A 22,574-nucleotide genomic window follows, 5' to 3' on the forward strand; every position below is an offset into this window, starting at 1 on the left:
ATTCTCATGTTTTCTCATTACTACCAAAACATAAAATCCTGCATAAGAAAAATCTTAGATCCCCAGCAACAACAACAATTTGGGAAGTTTGTGTGTGTTAGCACAGTTACTGTATTTATTGGTATCGTTTCTTTACAGCTCGTTATTACTGGAAGGTGTTGAACCTCTGAGTACATGTGAATTAGAAGTGGATGCTGTAGCTGCTGACATCTTAAATAGGTTGGACATTGAGGGTACGCACACAATTTTTCTTATTATGTAAAACATAGTGGTAAAAGTAGGATAGAAGCATTACTGGAGAAATAAGATATTCTAGAAGGAGGAAGCAAGATATTTTAAGTGTGCTCTTTGTTTCCGATGGGAGGGCACATTGGCCAGCTTTCTGTTGCATTGACAAAAGTACCTGGGGGAAAGAAAGACTTCTTTGGGCTTCTCAGTTTCAGAGGTTTCAGTCCATGCTCATCTGGCTCCATCACTTCCAGGCCTATGGTAAGACGTGGCAGAAAGGCATGATGAGCAAACTTGTTCACCTCATGAAAGCTAGGAATCAGATAGAAAGGGACCAAGACAAGAGAAATCCTGCAGCGCTCCCACTCCCCATGACCTACCCCTTCCAACTACGCCAGTCCTGAATTTAGCCCATTCAGCTCTAAATTGAATGGATCATTCCATTGATTAACTTCATGCCCTTATAATCCAGTCACTTCTGAAGTGCAGCCACTGGCCTGGGACCAAGCCTTCAACACATGACTCTTCAGAAAACATTTCATTTTAATCACAATAGGTAGTCATTTTGCTCATTTGTATTTCCATCTGCATGACTATGTTTACCTAGATGTGAAACTAAATGGCACAAATAACATTAGCCAGCATAAAATAATTTCATATACTCTGCCTTTTAATTGCTTTATATGCAGGCTGTCTGCCATGGAGAGAAGTTTTAGACTTACCTTTCATCAGATCTTTGACTTTTATTTACTTGTTTTTTTTTTTTTTTTCCAGTCATCAGAGGGGAAAAAAACTAGAAAGGAAGCAGCGTGATAAACTTAGAGTTGGGATAATTTGTCCATTATAGTGTACACAGTGAGTGTTTTTCTTAAAAGATAATGTTGTTGGCATGGTAGTGAGTGCCTTTATCCCCAGTACTGAGGAGATGTAGGCAGGCAGATCTCTGTGAGTCCCAGACCAGCCTGGGTTTCAAAATGAGTTCCAGTCCAGTCAGGGATACACAGTAAGACTGCCCCACCCCCAAAAAGTATTTATTAAAGCTTCGGGGTTTATAGAAAGAATTTTTCACTCTGACCCTTGTAGTATTGTGATTGCAGCTCAGATTGGCGGAAACCCTGGGCTCCAGGCCATATGGGAAGATGAAAAGCAACGGCGAAGGAACAGAAATGAAAGCTCTCAAATTAGCCAGCCTGAATCACAAGGTATAGCCGTGATGTTCTACTGATTTAAGGAAGTATTCCAGTGGAGAAATGGAGACGCCGAGTTTTCCCCGAGCACTGGACTATTCCTTAAGTTACCTTTAATTTTTCTGTGTACTTCTCCTACTGTCATTGCCGAACAACCAGTCAGTCTTGGTATCTGTCTCCACACTGGCCGTTCTCTCTCCGTGGGTCTGGTTTTTGTGTCCCTTACCGTCTTGACCCAGCAGTTTATTGTTGCTCTTTTTCATCCTCTAGCATATTCTTCTTCATTTCCAAATAAGATACTGAAAACCATGGGTCTCGGCTTAGAAACACCGTTTTTTTTGTTCGACTTTGAAAGTGTCAGCCATGAAATACTGTCCTCACTGTTTTCTGAAACTGTCATATAAACCCTCACCTCGATCAACATGCACAACTTTGAGGAAAATATTCATTTATTATTAAATATTGCTATATTCTGAAAGAATTTGAGAGTTCAAATGCCACAGAAAATAGCAGAACTTTAAAAAGTGTAAAGGACAACCCAGAAAACAAATAATCTCTACTGAAGTCCCATTAAAATTTTTAAATTTCACTGTTACATCTAGAGTGCCCAAAAACGTTTTGATAAAATGTGTCTTTTTATGTCCTTTAAAATATGAATATATTTTACAGAGGAGAAAATTTCTAATTTTGAAATATATGATGTTTGTGGGTAAGAACCCTTTTCCGTTCTCTTTCATTGTTTAATAGCATCCATTTCTCTTTAGTGTAATTCTATGACAAGACTGCATGTAGGCGGTGGGCTCTAGGCTAGGAGGAAGGTAAACACTGCTGTGACGTTTTTCAGAGCTCCTTTACGGAGAGAGGAGAGTGTTCCGTTCATTTGTTGTCTAACCACTTCTCTAATTTAAAGACTGCAGATTCGTGCCAGCAACAGAAAGTGAAAAACTGTTTCAGAAGAGACTTCAGGAAATTCTCAAACAGAATGATTTCTCCGTGTAAGTGATTATTTATTAGAGGTCTCAGAGCTAATTTTATTGCTTTGTTATATAGTTTTTTTTTATAAAAGTTATGTTTTAATTAAGCAGAACATTATCAGGATCTGTGGACTACAGCAATGGATCCCAAGAGTTCTCTGCTGAATTAACATTGCACTCTGAGATTCTTTCTCCTGAAATGCTTCCGTGTACGCCAGCCAATATGATAGAAGTCCACAAAGACACAGATTTGAGCAAAGGTGAAATTATCTGATTATCTTTTCAATTAAACAGAAAATACTAAAACAAACATCATTGCATTGGACACCTAAGTTAATATTTGGCTGTTTCCGAGTTTGTTTGTTTGGTTTTCTCCTTTGAAATAAATATGGGTATAGCAGAAATTATTTCCTGTTCTTTTACCCTTTCTACATCGCTAAAGAGAAACACTATGCTAAAATTGCTGTACACTGTTACAATGTAAAATTTTGTGATAGTTTTTTATATATGTATGTGCAGAATATGTGCTGTTGCTTAATATTTCAAATTTTATACAAATGATGTCATTCTTGGCATAGATTAAGCAACTTGCTTTTACATTCAAAATGTTGTATTTTTAAACAGATAATTGAGAAATTATCTACAAAGCATAAAATTCACTCATTTTAAGCACATAGTTACTCCATATGTTCTAATTGTAGAAAATGTCCGTCAGCTTACAGGCTTTCTTATTGGCACTCATGGCCATTCCTCGCTCTAACTCCCAACCATTCTTGTCTGTCTGCATTTTTGGATATGTCATATAAATGAAATCATACAAAATGGGTTTTTTCTTCTTTCACTTAGCATACCCTTTCAGGGTTTATCCATGCTGTGGTAATTATCAATATTTCATTGCTTTTATTACCAAATTTTATACTTATTAATCCATTTATCAGTTAGTAGATATTTCAGTTGCTTTCACTTTTGATTGATAAAAATAATGTTGCTATGAACAATCAAATATGAAATTTAAAATAAATGTCATGGGAAGAATTATAAAATATTGGAAATAGTAGTAAATAAACCAGTTGCAAAGTAAGCTTTACTATAAAAATTGGCTTTGAAGAAGGGGGAAAATTAAAGTAATACTTAGATGAACATGTTTTCATTTCTTTTCAGTGGATACCAGTGAGTGGAACTTGTAGAGCATGTGGTAAATTTGTGTTTAATTTTTAAATGAAATACCAAGTTGTTTTTTATAGTGGGTGCACTATTTTAAATTCCTACCAATATTATGTAAGGCTTCCTATAATTTAGTGTTTTTAGTTAACACTTAATATTATCTCTTTAATGTAACTGTTCTACAGAGTATGAAATGCTATCTTACTGAGGCTTAATTTTTATATCTTTCATTACTAATATGATTATCGTCTTTTTATGTCAACATCTTAACTGAAATTTATCATTGTTTATTCATTGTAGCCACTGACTAATGTTTTACTTTAATACTTATCTGTGTCTCTACAAGTATTAGATCAGTTTTACTTTTGCCCAGGTCTATATCTGCCCTTCTTAATGGCTATGTGCAAGATTTTCTCTATAGAACACATGTGTATAGTTTGATGCTAGGATGCATGCAAAAATATGGCTTGTATACAAATGGTATGTAAGAGAATAATGAAGGTTTTATCGATTAGCCACTTTGTTTCATATGTAGTGTTTTTAGGCAGGAGGACCCTATATAACATTTGAATGTCCTAAATAATAGATACACATGAAATACAAAAAAAAAAAATTTATTCTGTGGTTCTTTGAAATTGCATTTCCTTATTTTAATCTTCATTTTCTGATGACCAGTGAGTTGAAGCAATTTAAAGACCATATGATTTCTTTATCTAATAATTGATTTTCATGTTCTTTGCTCATTTCCCGTTAGGTCACCGACTTTTTTTTAAGACCTGTGTGTGTGTGTGTGTGTGTGTGTGTGTGTGTGTGTGTGTGTGTGTGTGACTTTGTGTGATTGTGTACAGGTTCCCAAAGAGATCAGAATAGGGCATTGCATCCTCTCAAGCCGAAGTTACTAGGAAGTTGTAAACTGCCTGTTATAGTTGCTGGGAACTGAATTCTGATCATCCAGAAAAACATCAAGGACATAACTGCTAAGCCATCTCCAAGTCCTGGTCTCTTATATAGAAGTTCCTTCTATTTTGTAGATTAACAAACCATGGCATAGTTACAGTCAAGTCAAAGCAAAACCCAAATCCAATAGTGTAAAAAGCTCAGTGTCCACCGGGCGGTGGTGGCGCACGCCTTTAATCCCAGCACTCGGGAGGCAGAGGCAGACGGATCTCTGTGAGTTCAAGGCCAGTCTGGGCTACAAAGTGAGTTCCAGGAAAGGTGCAAAGCTACACAGAGAAACCCTGTCTTAAAAAAAAAGAAAAAAGAAAAAGAAAGAAAAAGAAAAAAAGCTCAGTGTTCAACATCTGTGATCACTCTTGGTCTTCTGGATTCCAAAGGCTTGGATAGTTCACTTTTCTCTCTATCATCTATGGCACAGAAGACACGTCTCACAGACACATTGGCTCCACTCTGTACCTGTAACTCTCCTTTTTGGCAAATCCCATGGTCCTGGTATTTCCAATATGCTGGAACCTCCATTGCATCTTCATCAATGACCTCTGCAGGGATTCCAAACCTGCCACATGGTGCTAGGCCTCAGCTGCTCTCTGTGACCCCTTCAACCTTGCATCTTTTATGAGTTCAAAACTCCATATGGCCAGTGCTTAAGATTTCAAACCAGTACCAAGTGGAGATACTTTTAGGTGCCAGCCTAATAGGCAGTCTCTCTCCACAACCACTACAGCTTCTGTGCTGACCGGAGGAATGAAAGACTTCCAAGATTTCAACCCAGTATTGCTCATCTCTTAGTAATCACAGCTGAGTTTTCAGCACAGCTCAGCAGCATCCATTGTCCCAATAAAGTGCAAGTTTACATCCACAGATTCGTGTGTGTGTGTGTGTGTGTGTGTGTGTGTGTGTGTGTGTGTGAGAGAGAGAGAGAGAGAGAGAGAGAGAGAGAGAGAGAGAGAGAGTGTGTGTGTATAATTACAACATTTCTCCCTTCCCTTTCCTCCCTCCAAACCTAGTAACCCCTGCCCATGCTTCTTCAAATTCATGGCCTCTTTTTTCACTAGTTGTTGTTGTGTGTATATATTATATGTATATGCCTATATATTCCTAAATATAACCTGTTCAGTCTGTATAATGTAAGTTGTATGTATGTTTTCAGGGTTGACTGTTTTGGTACTGAATAACCAATTGATGTGCTCTTCCCTAGTGAAGGCCACCTCTCTCACTCCCAGCTTTCCTCAGTTGCCCATAGTTCTTCCTATGAAGAACTCACACTTCCACAGATTCCTAACCAAAACATATTTTAATATATATAACTAAATAATATAAAAATTTTAAAATATAAAAAATAACTAAAATATATAAATAAAATGGCCCCGATAGCCTTTTGAGGAACTCTTAAACTTTCCTCTGAAACTTCACAAGCCATGTCTCCAGCATCTGCATTTCTCACCGTCCAAGCTCTCTCAACAACAGCTCAGTAAGTCTGAGCATTCAATGGCTTTTGCATCCCAAAGTTCTAAACACGTCTACAACCTTCCAGAAAACCACCATGGTCAGGCACTTTCCAGCAACGCCTCACTCTCAGTCCCAGTTTCTCTCCTAATTTTAGTTTGTTTTTCTGTTGCTCTATGATAAACAACTTGGGAGAGAGGAGTCCAGGTGTCAGTTCATTTCTGAAGAAGAAGTCAGGGCAGGCACTCAAGCCAGGAGCCTGGAGTCAGGGACTGAAGCAGAGCCCGTGGAGGAATACTGCTCCCTGACTTGCTCCCAGGCCCTTGTTTAGCTTCCAGGTGTAACACCATGCACAGTGGATGGTGCAATCAAGACAATGTTTCACAGACATGCTTACAGTCCAGTCTGATCAAAGCAATTAGTTAAGACTCCCTTGGTTAACTCTGGGCTGTGTCAAGCTGACGAATAATTTTTCCCATTGAGATCTTTAATTCTTTTTTTTTAATTTAGATTTCTACTTTTCTTTGAAGTTTTATGTATTTTTTATGAGTGCTCTGTCTGCATGTACACCTGCATGCCAGAAGAGGGCATCAGATCCCATTATAAATGATTGTGAGCCACACTAGATTATAATATAGGGTTCATTTTGTCCATATTCTTAAAATTATTGATTCCTTCTGGGCGTTAGACCCTCTGTTAAATGTTGAAATTGACTATTTTTAGATATTAAATGAGAAGCTTTTGAAAAATATACAATGAATGTGAAATGAATTTACTTGTTTTTGAACCACAGAGAATAAAATACTTTATTGTTCAAGAGCTGAGGGAGGTTGTAGGTGCCTGTATTCCCAGCATTTAGGAAGGGAGACTGAAATATCAAAAGTTAAGGTCATAACAAGTTAGAGGCCAGACGGGGCTACGGGAGATCTTACTCCAAAAACATGGACAACAAAAACAGTAACAGTCCAGCGGTGGTGGTGCACACCTTTAATCCCAGCAGCACTCAGGAGGCAGAGACAGGCAGATCTCTGAGTTTGAGAATAGCCTGGTCTACAGAGTGAGTTCTGGGACAGCCAGGCAGGCACACAGAGAAACCCTGTTTTGAAAAACCAAAAACAGTAGCATACACCTACATTGTTTGTCTCAATACTGATTTTTATCCAAGTAATATAACTATATGGGTATAATTTTTTAAAAGTATTTGATGATATATAAATTCCTGTTGTTTAGCCTTTTTGTTTCTGTTGTTGAGAAGGTCTCACTATGTAGCTCTAGCTAGATTGGAACTCACTGAGTAGACCAGACTGGTCCTGAACTCATGGATAGCTGCCTGCCTGTGCTTCCCTACTGCTGGGATTAAAGATGGGGGTCTCCATGTCTAGTTTTCTTTTTTTTTTTTCTTTTTTTAAAACATATGTGATTGATGAAGATGTTCTTGCAGCCTTTCTATTAAGCTTTTATTGCATTTTTATCTTCTATATTTCACTAACATTTCACAATTTTGAAACTTAAATTCTATATTGTGTAAGCGGATAACTATTAGAACCTCGGCCATTGCCTTAATGCAATTTGTATTCTTTGTCATCTTAAGGTAACACTCGACATAAAGTAGAAGAGGCACTTATTAATGAAGAAGCAATTTTGAACCTCATGGAAAACAGTCAGACTTTTCAGCCTTTGACTCAAAGACTGAGTGAGACGCCAGCTTTCAGTAAGTAAAAGTGTCATGTTTTAATCAAAGTGAGTTTCTGTTTTTTATTTTTCGTTTGATTCAAAGAAGTAAACAGTACACATTTAGTAAATACTGAGTGTAAAAATTAAGCATCATTTTCAACCAAGTAATTTTATGTTTTCTGCATAGTTTTTCCTTAAAAACAGCTGTGAAAGAAAACCTTTTCTTGTAACTACCTTGGGTGAAAACATGTTGCCTTAGGATTTTTTGTGTGCAGTATGCATACATATGTATATATTTTCACATGTGTAGAGATAAGCAGGCATGTGTGTGTACATGCATCTGGAGGCCCCATGACAATGTCAGAAACCATCCTTAAATGTTCTTCAACCTTACTCATTGAGGCAGAATCTCCAATGGGGAACCCTTCCGGGGCGAGACTTACAAGTGGGTGACTCTGCCCACCAGTTTCTGTGTGGGTTTCTGGGGATGGAAACTGGCTCTTCCACTTGCAGAGTGAGCACATTAACTACTCAGCATCTCCCCAGCTCCCACTTACACTTATCTGAGAAGAATACTCCAAATGAAGCATTTAATAAAACCATGGATGGTTTGCTGGACTATGAGGAAATTTGCATTCTAGCCACTAAATTTGAGGTAGTGTAGCACATGACCATTATTTCTGAGTGTTGTATCATCTTAAATGCCTTTTAGTCATCATAAACCATTTGTACATTATGCTTCTTATTTTGCTTGGTATCATCAATGCTTCTTTGCTTCCCTTTTTAAATTTTTATAGTACCAGATATGATCCCAGCTCCATCTAATGCCCTCTCTACATTTTCATCTAGGTGGAACATAAACTTACTTGTGGGCAGTCCAAAAATTATTGTGCTCATTTTAAAAATATTTCAGATAAGGAACTTTTTAACTTTTAAATGAATAATCAAATTTTAAAATGAAATTATCCTATGAACACATTACTGTTTTAATTTGAGGTTGTAATCTCAAATATATTTCTATTTGAATAAATTAATATATATATCAAATGTAGCTAAACAAAAATTAAGAGAGGGCATAGAATAATTTAAGAAATTGAAGAGTGTGAGTGGCAGATCCCTAATTCATTTCATTAGCCAAATACGTTGTATCAGTAGCAGATAGGACTCCACCTTGCCTTACGATTCCAACAACTGAAGTGTTATCAAAGCTCTAAACAAATAAGGTAGAAAAAATGAAACTAATTGTAATTTTAGGTTTAAGAATTAGATGATTATCAAAACCTCTAAGCAAATATTTCCATCTTGTATTCCATTTGTTAGCATGACTGAAATGTGTCTGTTGGAGGGTGGTGGTATATGCAGGTGTCCATGGAGGCCAGAAGAGGGCATCAGATCCTCTGATACTTACAGGCAATTGTAAGCTGCCTAAAGTAGGTTCTGGGAACCAAACTCAGGCCCTCTGCAAGAGAATTATGTGCTTTTAACCACTGAGCTGTCTCTCCAGCCCCTAGACCAAATTCTTAAAACATCAGCAAGGAAAACATAAAACTTGCTGTTTCAGTGAATGGAGAATATGTTACCTTGTTGCCTCATTGTACAGAGGAAAGGGTTGTGTAGTAGATTGAGGGTGGGGCTATTTTAATGTTCTTTAAAAAATTTATTGAGGTGCATTATTATAATTGTGCAACCTGTACTATTATCCAATTTCAGAACATTTTTATCATCCCCAGAAAATCCACGTACTCATTAGCAACAATTACTTCTTTTGAGCCCCTGGGCAAACACTCTTTTACTAGGTTTACCTAACTAGAACATTTCATGTAAATGGAATCATTCAAACAGTTACCTGTATCTGGCTGCTTTCAATTAGTGTAACGTTTTCAAAGTTCATCTATGCTATAACTTTTATTCTCTTATTCTTGATCAGTAATATTCTGTCATTTAAATCATATTACATTTTGTCAGTTGATGTATATTTGGGTTGTTTCTAATTTGAGGGTATTATATGATATGTTTATTCATGGAATAATAAGCTTTTGTGGAAAGAGCTTCATTGCTAGCCATCTTTCTAACAGAATATTGATAACCTAGAGTATATAAAGAACACAGATAATTAAATTCTAAAGGGAGGGGCCACTGGAGAGATGGCTCAGCAGTCAAGAGTGCTTGCTACTTACACCATCCCAGGTTCAGTTTCCAGTACTCACATGGCATTTCCCAACAGTGCATGTGGCACTCTCTCCTACCTTCATGAGTACTGAGCATGCTTGTGGTGCACATACATACATGCATGCATGCTAACACTCATATGCATAAAATAAAAATAAATCTTACAGAAGTCAATAACCATGAGTCAGTTCTCAAAAGAAGAAATGTAAGTGGCCAAGAAGTATATGGGGAAAATGTTCAATATTCTTAGCCATCAGCAAATACAAATTAAAATTACATTGGGATTCCATCTCATCTCAGGCAGAACCTCTGTCATCAAGTAAATAAACAATTTTTGGGCCAGTTATCCCACCCACTAAGGAGCCTGAGGCAGGAGGAGAGCAAGTTCAAGGCCTCCCAAGGTGACCCAGGCTCTGAGAAAGGGAAGAAGAGAAAAGGTAAAAGAGAAGGAGGTGTAGCTTAAGAGCCGAAAGTTCCACCTGGCATTTGAGAGGCCCCGAGCTCACATACCAGTGAACTCAGGAAAGAACAGACACACTGCTGTGGATGCAACGGTAAAGACAGTATTACACCCTGTTAAGTAGGAATAGTGCGGCCACCGTGGAAAATAGTACAGAGGTTTCTTAAAACAGTAGCACTTACCAGTAATTCAACCATAGCTCTCTTGGATAACTGCTGCCAGTGTGTCTCTGATTATTGAGTCACAGTAACCAAGATAATCAAATCAGTCTAAATGTCTACCAACAGATAATCAAATAGAAAAAGAGAATGTGGTTTAGATACATATAGTGGTGGGGTTTTTTTTTGTTTTGTTTTGTTTTTTGCCATAAAGAATTAAGTTATGAGAATGAGAGATGACTATAGTTAAGAGCATTGGCTGCTCTTCCAGAGGACCCAGGTTTGATTCCTAGCACCCATATGGTAACTTGTCTTTAATTCCTGTCCCAGAGTACCCAACCCCTACTCCTGCCCTCCTCTTTGGGTGCTGACATACATGCAAGCAAAATACCCATGCACATAAAATCAGACAAACACATATTTTTAAATGAATATAGAATTAAAGTTCTTGCCGTGCAAGCAAGAGGAGTTGCATTCAAGCCCCTGGAACTCACATCACTGCTGGGTGATCGTGGCACTCCACTTGTAATTTTGTCCTGAGCAGGCAAAGAGGATGAATCCCAGGAGTAAACTGGCTAATGAGACTAGCTTTATCAGTGAGCTCAGGGCTTGATTAAGAGTACTGCCTCAGCCTGGCCTGGTGCCCATCCCAGCACTTGTGAAGTAGAGGCAGGCAGATCTCTGAGTTCAAGGCCAACTTGATGTACATGGTGAATTCCAGGACTACATAGAGAGACCCTATCTCAAAAAAAAAAGTCCTGCTTCAATATATTTTTATATATTTAGTGGCCATTTGCATTTCTTCTTTTGTGAACTAATGCATTTACCTAGTCATTGACTAATTTCTCTTTTTAGCATTTATTTTAATTATTTATATATTCCTGGTATCAATCCTATTTTATAAATAACTGTAATGGAAAAATATTTCCACAAAAGCAAATGTAGAAAAGAAATTGAGAAAGATTCCCCAACACCAACCTTAGGCCTCTCCTTGCACATGTATAGACACCTGTACACACACATATGCACCCACACAACACGCAAACACATGAAGGAGAAAAGTGAATATATATATGTAGATCATGAGCCAGCTGGGGGTGGGGGATGACTGAGCGTAGGGAAAAGAGAAGGAAAAGGTGAACTGAAGTATAGTGAACCCCATTCTTTTATAAGCTGACTTAGTCACTAGATGTAAAAGGTATAAAACCATCAAAATAGTTTCTCTTTTCTTGCTTATACATGTGGTAGTGGAATTACTGGGTTATGTAGTGTAGATATAGGGAGAAAACAAGCTCATTTTCTCCTAGATTCCTAACCATAACAATCAAGACAGAACATGTTTGTCACTGGATGTCTAGGCATTTTTTCACACATACCTAGCAAGCAGTCAGTTCTGGAATGGATAACACTTGGATATTCTCTAATTCAATTCGGTTCTAGCCCTTATCTACTTGGACTATATCTGATTCCATGGGTAAGGACTGCCATACCCCTTCCCCAGGCTCAATTAATTGATCGCCAAGTAGGGCAAGCAGATTTATTACTGAATTATAAAGGCTGTTACAAAGGTTACCAATAACAGCCAGAACCAGTGGGTATAGTGAGGATGGGCAAAGAGGCACAAAGTGCCCATGTCTCGTTCATCCATGCCAGGCTCCAGGAACTCTCATGTACTGTCTATCAGAAGCTCTCAAAATTCAGTCCTTTGACATTTGAGGTTTTGCACACCCCACCCTTTTTTGTTTGTTATTTATTTATTTAAACTTTCTGAAATGTATATATTGTACATTGAGAATATTTCCCCTCATAGCTGCTAACTCCTTTTTCTCACCTCACCCTCCCTCCCGTAAGTCCTCTTAGTTCATTTAGACAGTTTTACTTCTTCTACTTTGAAATCATATATATATGTATGTGTGTATAGGTATTTGTATGTATGTATGTATGTATATGTATATATATACATATATATACACACACACACACATACACATATGTGTGTGATTCTATGTATCTGTATATAATCCAGGAACCACAAATGAAAGGAAATGTACAGTCTTTGGGTTTTGTGGATGTTTCATTATGTTGACATGACTAATTGACCAATAGTGATCAACTCATCCATCAGCTACTCTGTACTAACCTGAAGGCTGGAGGGTGAGACTGAGTGTCAACTCAGTCTAATCTGCTTTTCTCTCTCTGGTTGCCAACACCCATCCTGATACCTTTAGCATATTAAAAGACACACTTTCAAGACTGTAAGGATTTTAGATGTATGCCAGAAATTAAGGACATTTTATAACTTGTGCAGCAGTAGATGAAAATTCCAGTTTCATCAAAACCTTGTTAACACTTGATACTGTGACTTTTAATTTTAGGAATCTTAGTATATATGATATGGTTTCATAAAAATCAAACTATAAACTACTTTTCAAAACTTTTTTATGTATCTCAACTAGATTTTATTTGACTATCCTGTGAATAAAGTTTAAGCGTAGGATAAGATGTTTACATGTGTACTTCTTGTTATACTTAACTAGCTATCATTGATTTGAATAAGTTTTATTTTGAACACTTATGACCAAATTTTCTTTAGTGCTCTTCATGCCTAACTAAGCTTGGGCAACGCTTCAAGAACACCAGTCCCTGGGTCCTACCTCGGAAATTCTTGTTTAGTCGATATGAGATGGAACCTGAGAGTCTTCTTTTTAATAAGGTCACTGCATCCTCCTCGTTCAGATGGCCTAAGGAGCTCGTCTTGATGAGAGGGCTGCGTCGTCAACACCTGAGCCTTTGCACCAACTGTGTTCGCGTTAGCATGGGCCAGCACCTGCTGTGTTGTCTGAAGTTGACCTGTTATTAGATCGTTTGGAAAGGTGAAGCTGTTTGTTGGTGATTGATTTCCTTGTTTTCTAGTGGACAGTAGTCCTGATGAAGCGCTGGTCCATCTTCTCGCTGGTTTGGAAAGTGATGGCTATCAAGGAGAAAAGAGCCGGATGCCATTACCATGTCACTCCTTTGGAGACTCCCAGAATCCCCAAAACAGTGATGATGAAGAAAATGCACCACAGATTGAAAAAGAGGAAATGGAGCTGAGTCTGGTGATGTCCCAGAGATGGGACAGTGATATTGAAGAACATTGTGCCAAAAAGAGGTGGTTTGTTTGTTGTTTTTTTTTTTTTTTTTTTAGCTAGATCAGTTACTCTAGTAAATACTTTTTGTCACTGCTATACTTTGGTAGAAAATTATTTGTTATTATTCATACTGTAAAATGCCTTGTGAACTAAATTGACTTTTAAAATCTCTTAAAAATGACTGTTTCATGTAGCATATATTTAATATTCCAAGCAAAATAATTTGCTACATTTTAAAAGATCAAGCCTAGAAAACATCTGTTTTATATACACTATTGACACATCTGAGGAGCCAATGGTTAAAATTGAAGCTCTCCCTTACCACAGAAATTGAAAAGAGTAATTCCTTTTGAGAGTAACTGTGAATGGGTCTAAGTAGCAGTATGCAGTGTCAGCTTAAAAAGAAGTGACTTTCAGGTCTGATTTAGACTGAGTCAGTTAAATACCAAGCATAAGCAAATAGCTGGGCCAGTGGCACGTGCCTTTAGTACCAGCCAAGGCTGCATAGTAAGACCTTACCTCGAAATAAAAAAATAAAATAAAATAAAAAGCTAATGTATTAGCCAGGGTTCTCCAAACGAACAGAACAGAACTGATAGAAGAAATATATATTTGTAATGACTATAGATAATGTATAATATAAAAGGGGGATCTATGAGATTGTCTTACTAAATACAGTCTAGGTCATCCCAACAATGACTATCTTACAGTGGAAAAGCCAAGAATCTGGTAGTTGCTCAGTGTACAAGGCTGATGTCTCAGCAGGCCCAGTCTGTTGTTGAAGGCCAGGAGGATCCCTGGAGAGCAGCTGTCCTTCAGTCTACATTGGAATTCCAAAGAAGTTTTTTTTCTGAAATTGGTGAAGGAACGCCACAGAAACAGGATTGATGGACATGCCAGCAAGAGTGAGGGCAAGCAGACAGAAAGCAAGTTTCCATGCCTTTTTATCTAGGCTGCCACCAGAACATGCTGCCCACGTTTAGGGTAGCCCTGCCTGCTTCAGATAATCTGGTCAGGAAAGTCCTTCACAGGAGTGCCCAGAGGTACACATTTCAATTGATGCCGTATTCAGTCAGGTTGGCAACCAAGAGTAGCCATCACAGATGGTGTTGTGGTTTTAGAATCAGTCTCTGGGCTTGATTAATTTGAATCTGCCCCTGAGACTCAAACATTTCATAACCATATTAGAGAGAAATTGAATAGTAGAAACAGAGAAAGGAGTTTGTTAATTGTATTCTATATATTAGATGTTATGCCTTGCCACATATACCACAGTTCAAGAAGACTGAGAAAGTAAAGGGAAGATGACGACAACCAGAGCAATCTGTGAACACTGCCATTTTAAAGATCTTAGAATAGAGGATATTTGGTCTGATTAGACAATCAAGGGAGAAATGATAGACATTTATATATTGAAGATTAACATGTAGAAAATGACATATATCTGTTCTTATGATAGAGGATAAAGCATGAGTATAGCATGGAAGTTGAAAATATTCATTGTATGTGATATCAAAAAGGCAGTTAGCTACAAACAGAGCCAGTAATGATTGAAGGGTTATCCTGTGAGACAGCAAGCCCTTGATACAGAGAACGTGAAAGCAGAGATATAGCAGAGCTATTAAAAATAAGATTTTTTTTTTATTTATTTATTATTTTTTTTAATTTCATAATTTAATTTAATTTTACATATCAGCCACGGATTCCACTGCCCTCCCTCCTCCCGCGCCCCCCCCCCCCAATCCATCCCCCATTCCCATCTCCTCCAGGGCAAGGACTCCCCTGGAGATTCAGCTCAGCTTGGTAGATTCAGTCGAGGCAGGTCCAGTCCCCTCCTCCCTTCACTCAGACTGAGAAAAGTGTCCCAGCATAGGCCCCAGGCTCCAAAAAGCCAGCTCATGCACTCAAAACAGGTCCCGGTCCCACTGCCTGGGGGCCTCCCAAACAGTTCAAGCTAATCGACTGTCTCACTTATCCAGAGAGCCTGATCCAGTTGGGGGCTCCTCAGCTATTTGTTCATAGTTCATGTATTTCCACTAGTTTGGCTATTTGTCCCTGTCCAATGACAAAGAAATGGATGGGATCTACATGAGCAAACTGGGCATGAGGCGGGGTAATGAAGGGCAAGGGTCAGGGGAAAGAGAGCTTGGGGGAGCAGGAGATCCCACCTGGATCAAGAACAGAGAGGGAGAACAAGGAAAGAGACATCATGATAAATGAAGACCCCATGGGAATAGGAAGAAGCAAAGTGCTAGAGAGGTCCCCAGAAATCCACAAAGATACCTCCACAATAGACTGCTGGCAATGGTCGAGAGAAAGCCTAAACTGACCTACTCTGGTGATCCGATGGCCAAACACCCTAACTGTCGTGGTAGAACTCTCATCCAATGACTGATGGAAGCGGATGCAGAGATCCATAGCCAGGCCCCAGGTGGAGCTCTGGGAGTCCAATCGGTGAGAAAGAGGAGGGATTGTATGAGCGAAAGATGTTGAGACCATGATTAAAAATAAGATTTTTATATCAGATAGAAAGTTAGACTAGAATTATTAGCATCTAATAATAACTAGTCAGCATGGTGGCGCACGCCTTTAATCCGAGTACTCAGGAGGCAGAGGCAGGTGGATCTCTGAGTTTGAGGCAAGCCAGGTCTACAGAGCTAGTTCTAGGACAGCCAAGGCTGCACAAAAACAAAACCTGTCTTGGAAAACCTAAATAATAACAACTAACAATTAGATGATGTTTGATGTAAGATTTCTTTGAGCACTTAAAAGTGATTTTATCACAAATTGTATTTGTAAAAAAGACTGAAAGGGTAAACTATTTTCAAGCAGTTGAGGCCAAAGAGAAATATTAGTTATGGAAAGAAATATTTTGAGCATCTAGATGGGAGTGAAAGTTCCAGGCAAGTATAAATTTTGGACAGAACTTAGACTAGCTGAACCTCAAATTTTCCTAAAATTTTCAGTAACCTTGCTTTGTAGCTATTGCAAGATCAGCTCAGTAAACACATTGTCTTCCAGCTCTTCTTGGTCACTGCTACTTTCTCTCTTGCCCTGATTTGAATGCCCCGTCTTACCTTTCTTATTTTTCATTTCAGAATTTCGTGATTCATTAAGAATACCTTAAAATAGCTTAAGATGCTACCTTTTAAGATTTTTTTTTTTTTACTTTTGTTTTATGTGTGTGTTTCCCTGCACGTGTGTCTGCACCACATGTGTACATTGCCCACAAAAACCAGAAGAGAGTGTCAGCTCCCCTGAAGCTGGACTTACTGACAGTTGTGAGCCACCCTGTGGGTTCTGGGACTGAAACTAGAGTCTTCTGCAAGAAGAGCGGGTGTTTTTAACTGCTGAGCCGTCTTTCCAGCCCCAGATGCGTCTTTTTCTAACGATCAACCTCACCGTGAGTTTTAATATTCTCTAGGTCACTGTGTAGAAATACCCACAGAAGTTCAACTGAAGATGACGACTCATCTTCAGAAGAAGAAATGGAGTGGAGTGATAATAGTTTGCTTTTTGCCAATCTTTCTATACCTCAGTTAGACGGAACTGCAGATGAAAATGGTGGTAAGAAAACAAATCTGTTGTAGGCGTTTGGTTGTTTAGTGACTAAAAGTGTACTTTAGTTGAAAACTGTAATTGTAGCTCCTATGTAAGTATGTGAGGCTGTCAGCGACACAGTTACGTTTTGTCTTGCTACAGGAGTGTTCTTTTTAAAAAATGTAGATATGGGATTCCTTATTTTGTGATTCAGGATGGTAGGATATTTGTGAGTTGCTTGGTTGAAGCTCTGTAAACCTTAATCAGTATCATTCTTACAGAACAAGAAAATAAGAAATATGCTAACCATATTTCAAATAACATGAAGAAGACCATATTATTTTATGAAACAACTTAAATATGGAAGTATTTTCCCACATGCCTTAAACATTTTTCTGATCAAAAGACTATATGTCTAAAATAATGACTAATGTTGTCTCTTGATTGTTTAGGTTGTATAATCTTGATGATAGGGCTAAACTTTTTGTTTAGGTCGCTGTTTCAGACATACAAACAGTATAAAATCTTCCTTAAGGGATTAGCAATGTGAATGAGTAAATTCTTTTCTTTCTCTGATCCTAGACAATCCATTAAACAATGAAAATTCTAGAACCCACTCTTCAGTGATTGCAACAGGCAAGCTATCAGTGAGACCCTCCATCTTTCACAAGGATGCTGCTACATTAGAACCCCCATCTTCTGCTAAGATTACCTTTCAGTGTAAACACACAAGTGCCCTTTCTTCCCATATTTTAAACAAAGAAGATTTGATTGAAGACCTTGCCCAACCAAACAATACAGAAAAAGGTCGAGATAATTCAGTCACTTTTACAAATGAAAGTACTTACTCCATGAAATACTCTGGATCTTTAAGCAGTACTGTTCATTCGGATAATTCTCATAAAGAGATGTGTAAGAAAGACAAATCTTTGCCGGTATCTTCCTGTGAAAGTAGTGTTTTTGATTATGAAGAAGATATTCCATCTGTTACAAGACAAATACCAAGTAGAAAGTATACGAACATGAGAAAAATTGAAAAGGATGCCCCTTTCATACATGTGAACCGTCACACTAGTGAGAATACATTGGGGAAAAACTCTTTCAACTTTGCTGACTTAAGTCATTCAAAAAATAAATTGTCCTCTGAAGGAAACGAAAAGGGAAACAGCACATCTTTTAATAGTATCTTCCCCTCTTCATTAACTGACAGTTGTGACATGCTGCCGTGCTCAGGGGACAGTAGAACTGTGGTGCATCCTCTTGATAGTATCACTGATGAGAGTGGACTGAATAAACTTAAAATCAGATATGAAGAATTCCAAGAGCATAAAATGGAAAAGCCAAGTCTCAGCCAGCAGGCAGCACATTATATGTTTTTTCCCAGTGTTGTTCTTTCTAATTGCCTCAGTAGACCACAGAAACTATCTCCTGTCACGTACAAACTACAACCTGGCAATAAACCTTCCCGGTTAAAATTAAATAGAAAGAAATTACTAGGTCATCAGGAAACGTCTACTAAAAGTAGTGATACTGGAACCACCAAAGACAGTTGTGCGCATAATAATCCTTACAGCAGTACTTCTGAGAAGGATAATGTATTGAGTAATGATTTAATTAAAGCTACTCATGGGACATTTGAAAATAAAACACCTACAGAAAATTTTATAGACTGTCATTTTGGAGATGGATCTTTAGAAACTGAACAATCTTTTGGACTATACGGAAATAAATACACACTTAGAGCCAAACGCAAGGTGAATTATGAAACTGAAGATAGTGAGTCAAGTTTTGTAACACACAACCCAAAAATGAGCCTACCTCATCCCATGGAAATTGGTGAAAATTTAAATGGAACTCTAAAATCCCGAAAACGAAGAAAAATGTCTAAAAAACTGCCCCCTGTCATTATAAAGTATATTATTATTAATAGATTTAGAGGGAGAAAAAATATGCTTGTGAAGCTGGGTAAAATAGACTCTAAAGAAAAACAAGTAATATTAACTGAGGAAAAAATGGAACTATATAAGAAGCTTGCACCTTTGAAGGATTTTTGGCCAAAAGTTCCTGACTCCCCTGCAACCAAATATCCCATTTATCCACTAACACCAAAGAAAAGTCACAGAAGGAAGTCAAAACATAAGTCTGCTAAGAAAAAAACTGGTAAGCAACAAAGAACACATAGTGAAAACGTTAAAAGAACTTTATCTTTCAGAAGAAAACGGACACATGCTATCCTTTCCCCCCCCTCGCCATCTTACATCGCTGAGACCGAGGACTGTGACCTGAGTTATAGTGACGTGATGTCGAAGCTAGGTTTCCTTTCTGAGAGAAGCACAAGTCCTATCAATTCTTCTCCACCTCGCTGCTGGTCTCCCACAGACCCTAGAGCTGAGGAAATTATGGCTGCTGCAGAAAAAGAGTCAATGCTTTTTAAGGGTCCTAATGCATTTAACACTAAGACTGTTAATCCTCGTATAGGAAAAACTAGTCGAGCAAGAGCACAGGTTAAGAAGTCAAAAGCAAGACTTGCTAATCCCTCTGTAGTTACTAAAAAAAGAAACAAACGAAACCAGACAAATAAACTAGTAGATGATGGGAAAAAGAAACCAAGAGCAAAGCAGAAACGAACAAATGAGAAAGGTACATCAGGAAAGCACATGGCACCTACAGATGAGAAGGTAAAACCACAGCCTGAGGCTGAAACCAAGCTGGCACTCAACCACCAGAGCGGGTCTGAGCTCTCGGGTAGCTCTGGCGCTCCAGCACTTTTTAAGCAGAAAGAGATGTTGCCACCAGGCCCTGCTATGGATCATCCACTTTCTACTTGCCAACCCACTGGACTTAATACCCAGCAGAAGCTGTCTAACTGCTTTTCCTCTTTCTTAGAAAGCAAGAAGCCTGTGGATTTGCAAACATTCCCCAGCTCATCAGTTGTTTATAGTTCTATAGGACCTGGAATCTCAAAAATGAATATTCAGAGGTCTCTTAATCAAAGTGCTATGTTTACTCGAAAGGAATCAACCTTGATTCAGAAAAGCATATTTGACCTTTCCAACCATTTGTCTCAGGTAGCACAAAGTACACAGATATCTTCAGGTGTAATGTCTCCAAAGACTGAGGAGAGTGCAAATATACAAAAAGACTGTGTGTCATCTGTTGTAAAGTCAAATGAATACCACAGTCCCCTGGAGTCAAAGCCAGGACAGGTCTGTGCCCCTAATTTTTTGTACTGCAAAGACAGTCAGCAGCAGACTGTGTGCGTGTCAGAACAGTCAAAACACAGTGACACTTGTTCTCCAGGCAATGCAGCTTGTGAGGAAAGCCAGACACCTAATTGTTTTGTAACTTCTTTGAGAAGTCCCATCAAACAAATAGCGTGGGAGCAGAAACAGAGGGGCTTTATTTTAGATATGTCAAATTTTAAGCCTGAAAAGGTAAAACAAAGGTCACTGTCAGAAGCAATTTCACAAACCAAAGCACCGCCTCCGTGTAAAACTCAAAATGCGTCACCTTCACCTTCAGCATTTGGTGAGGGACAGTCTGGGCTAGCTGTTCTAAAGGAATTGTTACAAAAACGACAGCAGAAAGCACAAAGTGCGAATGTCCCACAAGACCCACCATCTGGTCCTCAGCCAGAGAAGAACGTTTCTGTTTCTGTTGAGCCTAAGAAAGCAAATAAACGGACACGACCCGTGACGTCTCCGAGAAAACCCCGGACTCCCAGAAGAACAAAACTGAAGGAGCAAACCCCCAGGGGTCTCAACCTACAGAGCTCTGGCCAGGTGGATAATTCCCTATCAGATGACAGTCCCATCCTTTTTTCAGATCCAGGCTTTGAAAGTTGTTATTCACTTGAAGATAGCTTGTCTCCTGAACATAATTATAATTTTGATATTAACACAATTGGTCAGACTGGATTTTGTAGCTTTTACTCTGGTAGTCAGTTCATTCCAGCTGATCAGAATTTGCCTCAGAAGTTTCTAAGCGACGCTGTTCAGGATCTTTTCCCAGGACAAGCTGTAGAAAAGAATGAGCTTTTAAGTCATGACAAACAGAGTTGTAGTGAGGAGAAGCATCATGTCTCTGATTCAAGCCCATGGATTAGATCCAGTACTTTAAACCCTGAACTTTTTGAGAAATCATCTATAGATAACAATGAAAATCATCGGCACAGCCAGTGGAAAAATAGCTTTCATCCTCTGACATCTCGTTCTAATTCAATAATGGAGTCTTTCTGTGTCCAGCAAGCAGAGAGCTGTCTAAATGAAAAATCCAGACTGAATAGGAGTTCAGTGAGTAAAGAAGTATTTCTCAGTCTCCCGCAGGCAAGCAGTTCAGACTGGATTCAAGGTCATAACAGAAAAGAAATGGAACAGTCTCTTGAATCAGTTAATACCTCTTTTACTACCATACTTTCCTCCCCTGATGGGGAACTTGTGGATGCAGCTTCTGAAGATTTAGAATTGTATGTTTCAAGAAACAATGATGTATTGACACCAACTCCTGATAGTTCACCACGGTCTACCAGTTCTCCCTTACAATCTAAAAATGGCAGTTTCACTCCTCGAACTGCTCACATTCTGAAACCACTTATGTCCCCACCAAGTAGGGAGGAAATTGTGGCAACTTTGTTGGATCATGATCTTTCAGAAACTATTTATCAGGAACCATTTTGCAGTAATCCTTCTGATGTGCCAGAAAAGCCCAGGTAACCAGAATTAATTTGTTTTCCCTTGGGTCACTTTGAATGATTTTTAATTATATAACATTTCATAACTGAGTGCTAGTTTTCTATCTGTGATACTGCATTTTTAAGAACAGTGAAGAAAATTATTTGTAATTATAGACTGATTAAGTACATTCACAAACTAACTAGAAAACTACACCTAGAGAAATTCACTTGATTCTTGGGCTTTAATTTACTAGTTCTTAACTCTGTGTCACCATTAAGGCTCACTTTGACATGATGCAAAATTTAAGAGAATGTCAAAAGACCTCAGAGTATTACAGAAGGAGGGAAGAAGAAGGGAGGGACAGGGTAAGAGTGATTGTGTGTGTGTGTGAATTTCATGCTTGAAACTGAACCTAGGATCTCACATCATAGGCACGCACTCTACCACTAGGGTTTGCCCTATAAATGGAAGTTTTAATTATTAAGCTTTTTTTATATACCTTTTTTTTTGATGTATGTATATGTTGGTGTGTGCATATCACAAGTATGGAGGTCTTGTGGGACTCAATCCCTGCCTTTCACCATGTGGATCCCAGGGATCAACTTGGGTCATCCGGCTTGGTGGCCATCAGGTGCCTTTACCTAGAGAGCCATCTCACCAGACCAACATTAAGCTTTTGGACTTTTAAAAAAAAATTGTTTATTTAAAGTTTTGTTTTGTTTTGTTTTAATAAATGTGTTAATCTGCTTTCTGTCTCTGTGAGAAATATTGGATGCAACTCAGTTTATAGGGAGAAGAGATTCACTTGGACTC

At 38.4% G+C, this 22,574-nt stretch overlaps 1 protein-coding gene across 5 annotated transcripts in view; it reads left to right on the plus strand.

Moving 5' to 3' along the window:
• Positions 1-22,574, plus strand: part of Rev3l (REV3 like, DNA directed polymerase zeta catalytic subunit) — a 152,763-nt gene that overhangs the window by 72,135 nt on the left and 58,054 nt on the right. For 4 of the 5 annotated variants that reach the window (XR_008221293.1, XM_052751437.1, XM_052751439.1 and 1 more), the window contains 8 exons: positions 139-233; positions 1,326-1,430; positions 2,326-2,410; positions 2,498-2,649; positions 7,548-7,667; positions 13,331-13,568; positions 16,973-17,115; positions 17,671-21,796. Coding sequence is in view for 4 of the 5 variants with exons in the window: in XM_052751437.1 (XP_052607397.1) it covers positions 139-233; positions 1,326-1,430; positions 2,326-2,410; positions 2,498-2,649; positions 7,548-7,667; positions 13,331-13,568; positions 16,973-17,115; positions 17,671-21,796 (5,064 nt within the window). In the remaining variant the exon portion in view is untranslated. The remainder of the gene's footprint in view (positions 1-138; positions 234-1,325; positions 1,431-2,325; positions 2,411-2,497; positions 2,650-7,547; positions 7,668-13,330; positions 13,569-16,972; positions 17,116-17,670; positions 21,797-22,574) is intronic. The other variant, XM_052751438.1, reaches the window with a different exon arrangement.

Source organism: Peromyscus californicus, unplaced genomic scaffold (assembly GCF_007827085.1).
Source record: "Peromyscus californicus insignis strain IS unplaced genomic scaffold, ASM782708v3 Scaffold_22__1_contigs__length_63687245, whole genome shotgun sequence".
Classification (NCBI taxonomy): domain Eukaryota; kingdom Metazoa; phylum Chordata; class Mammalia; order Rodentia; family Cricetidae; genus Peromyscus; species Peromyscus californicus.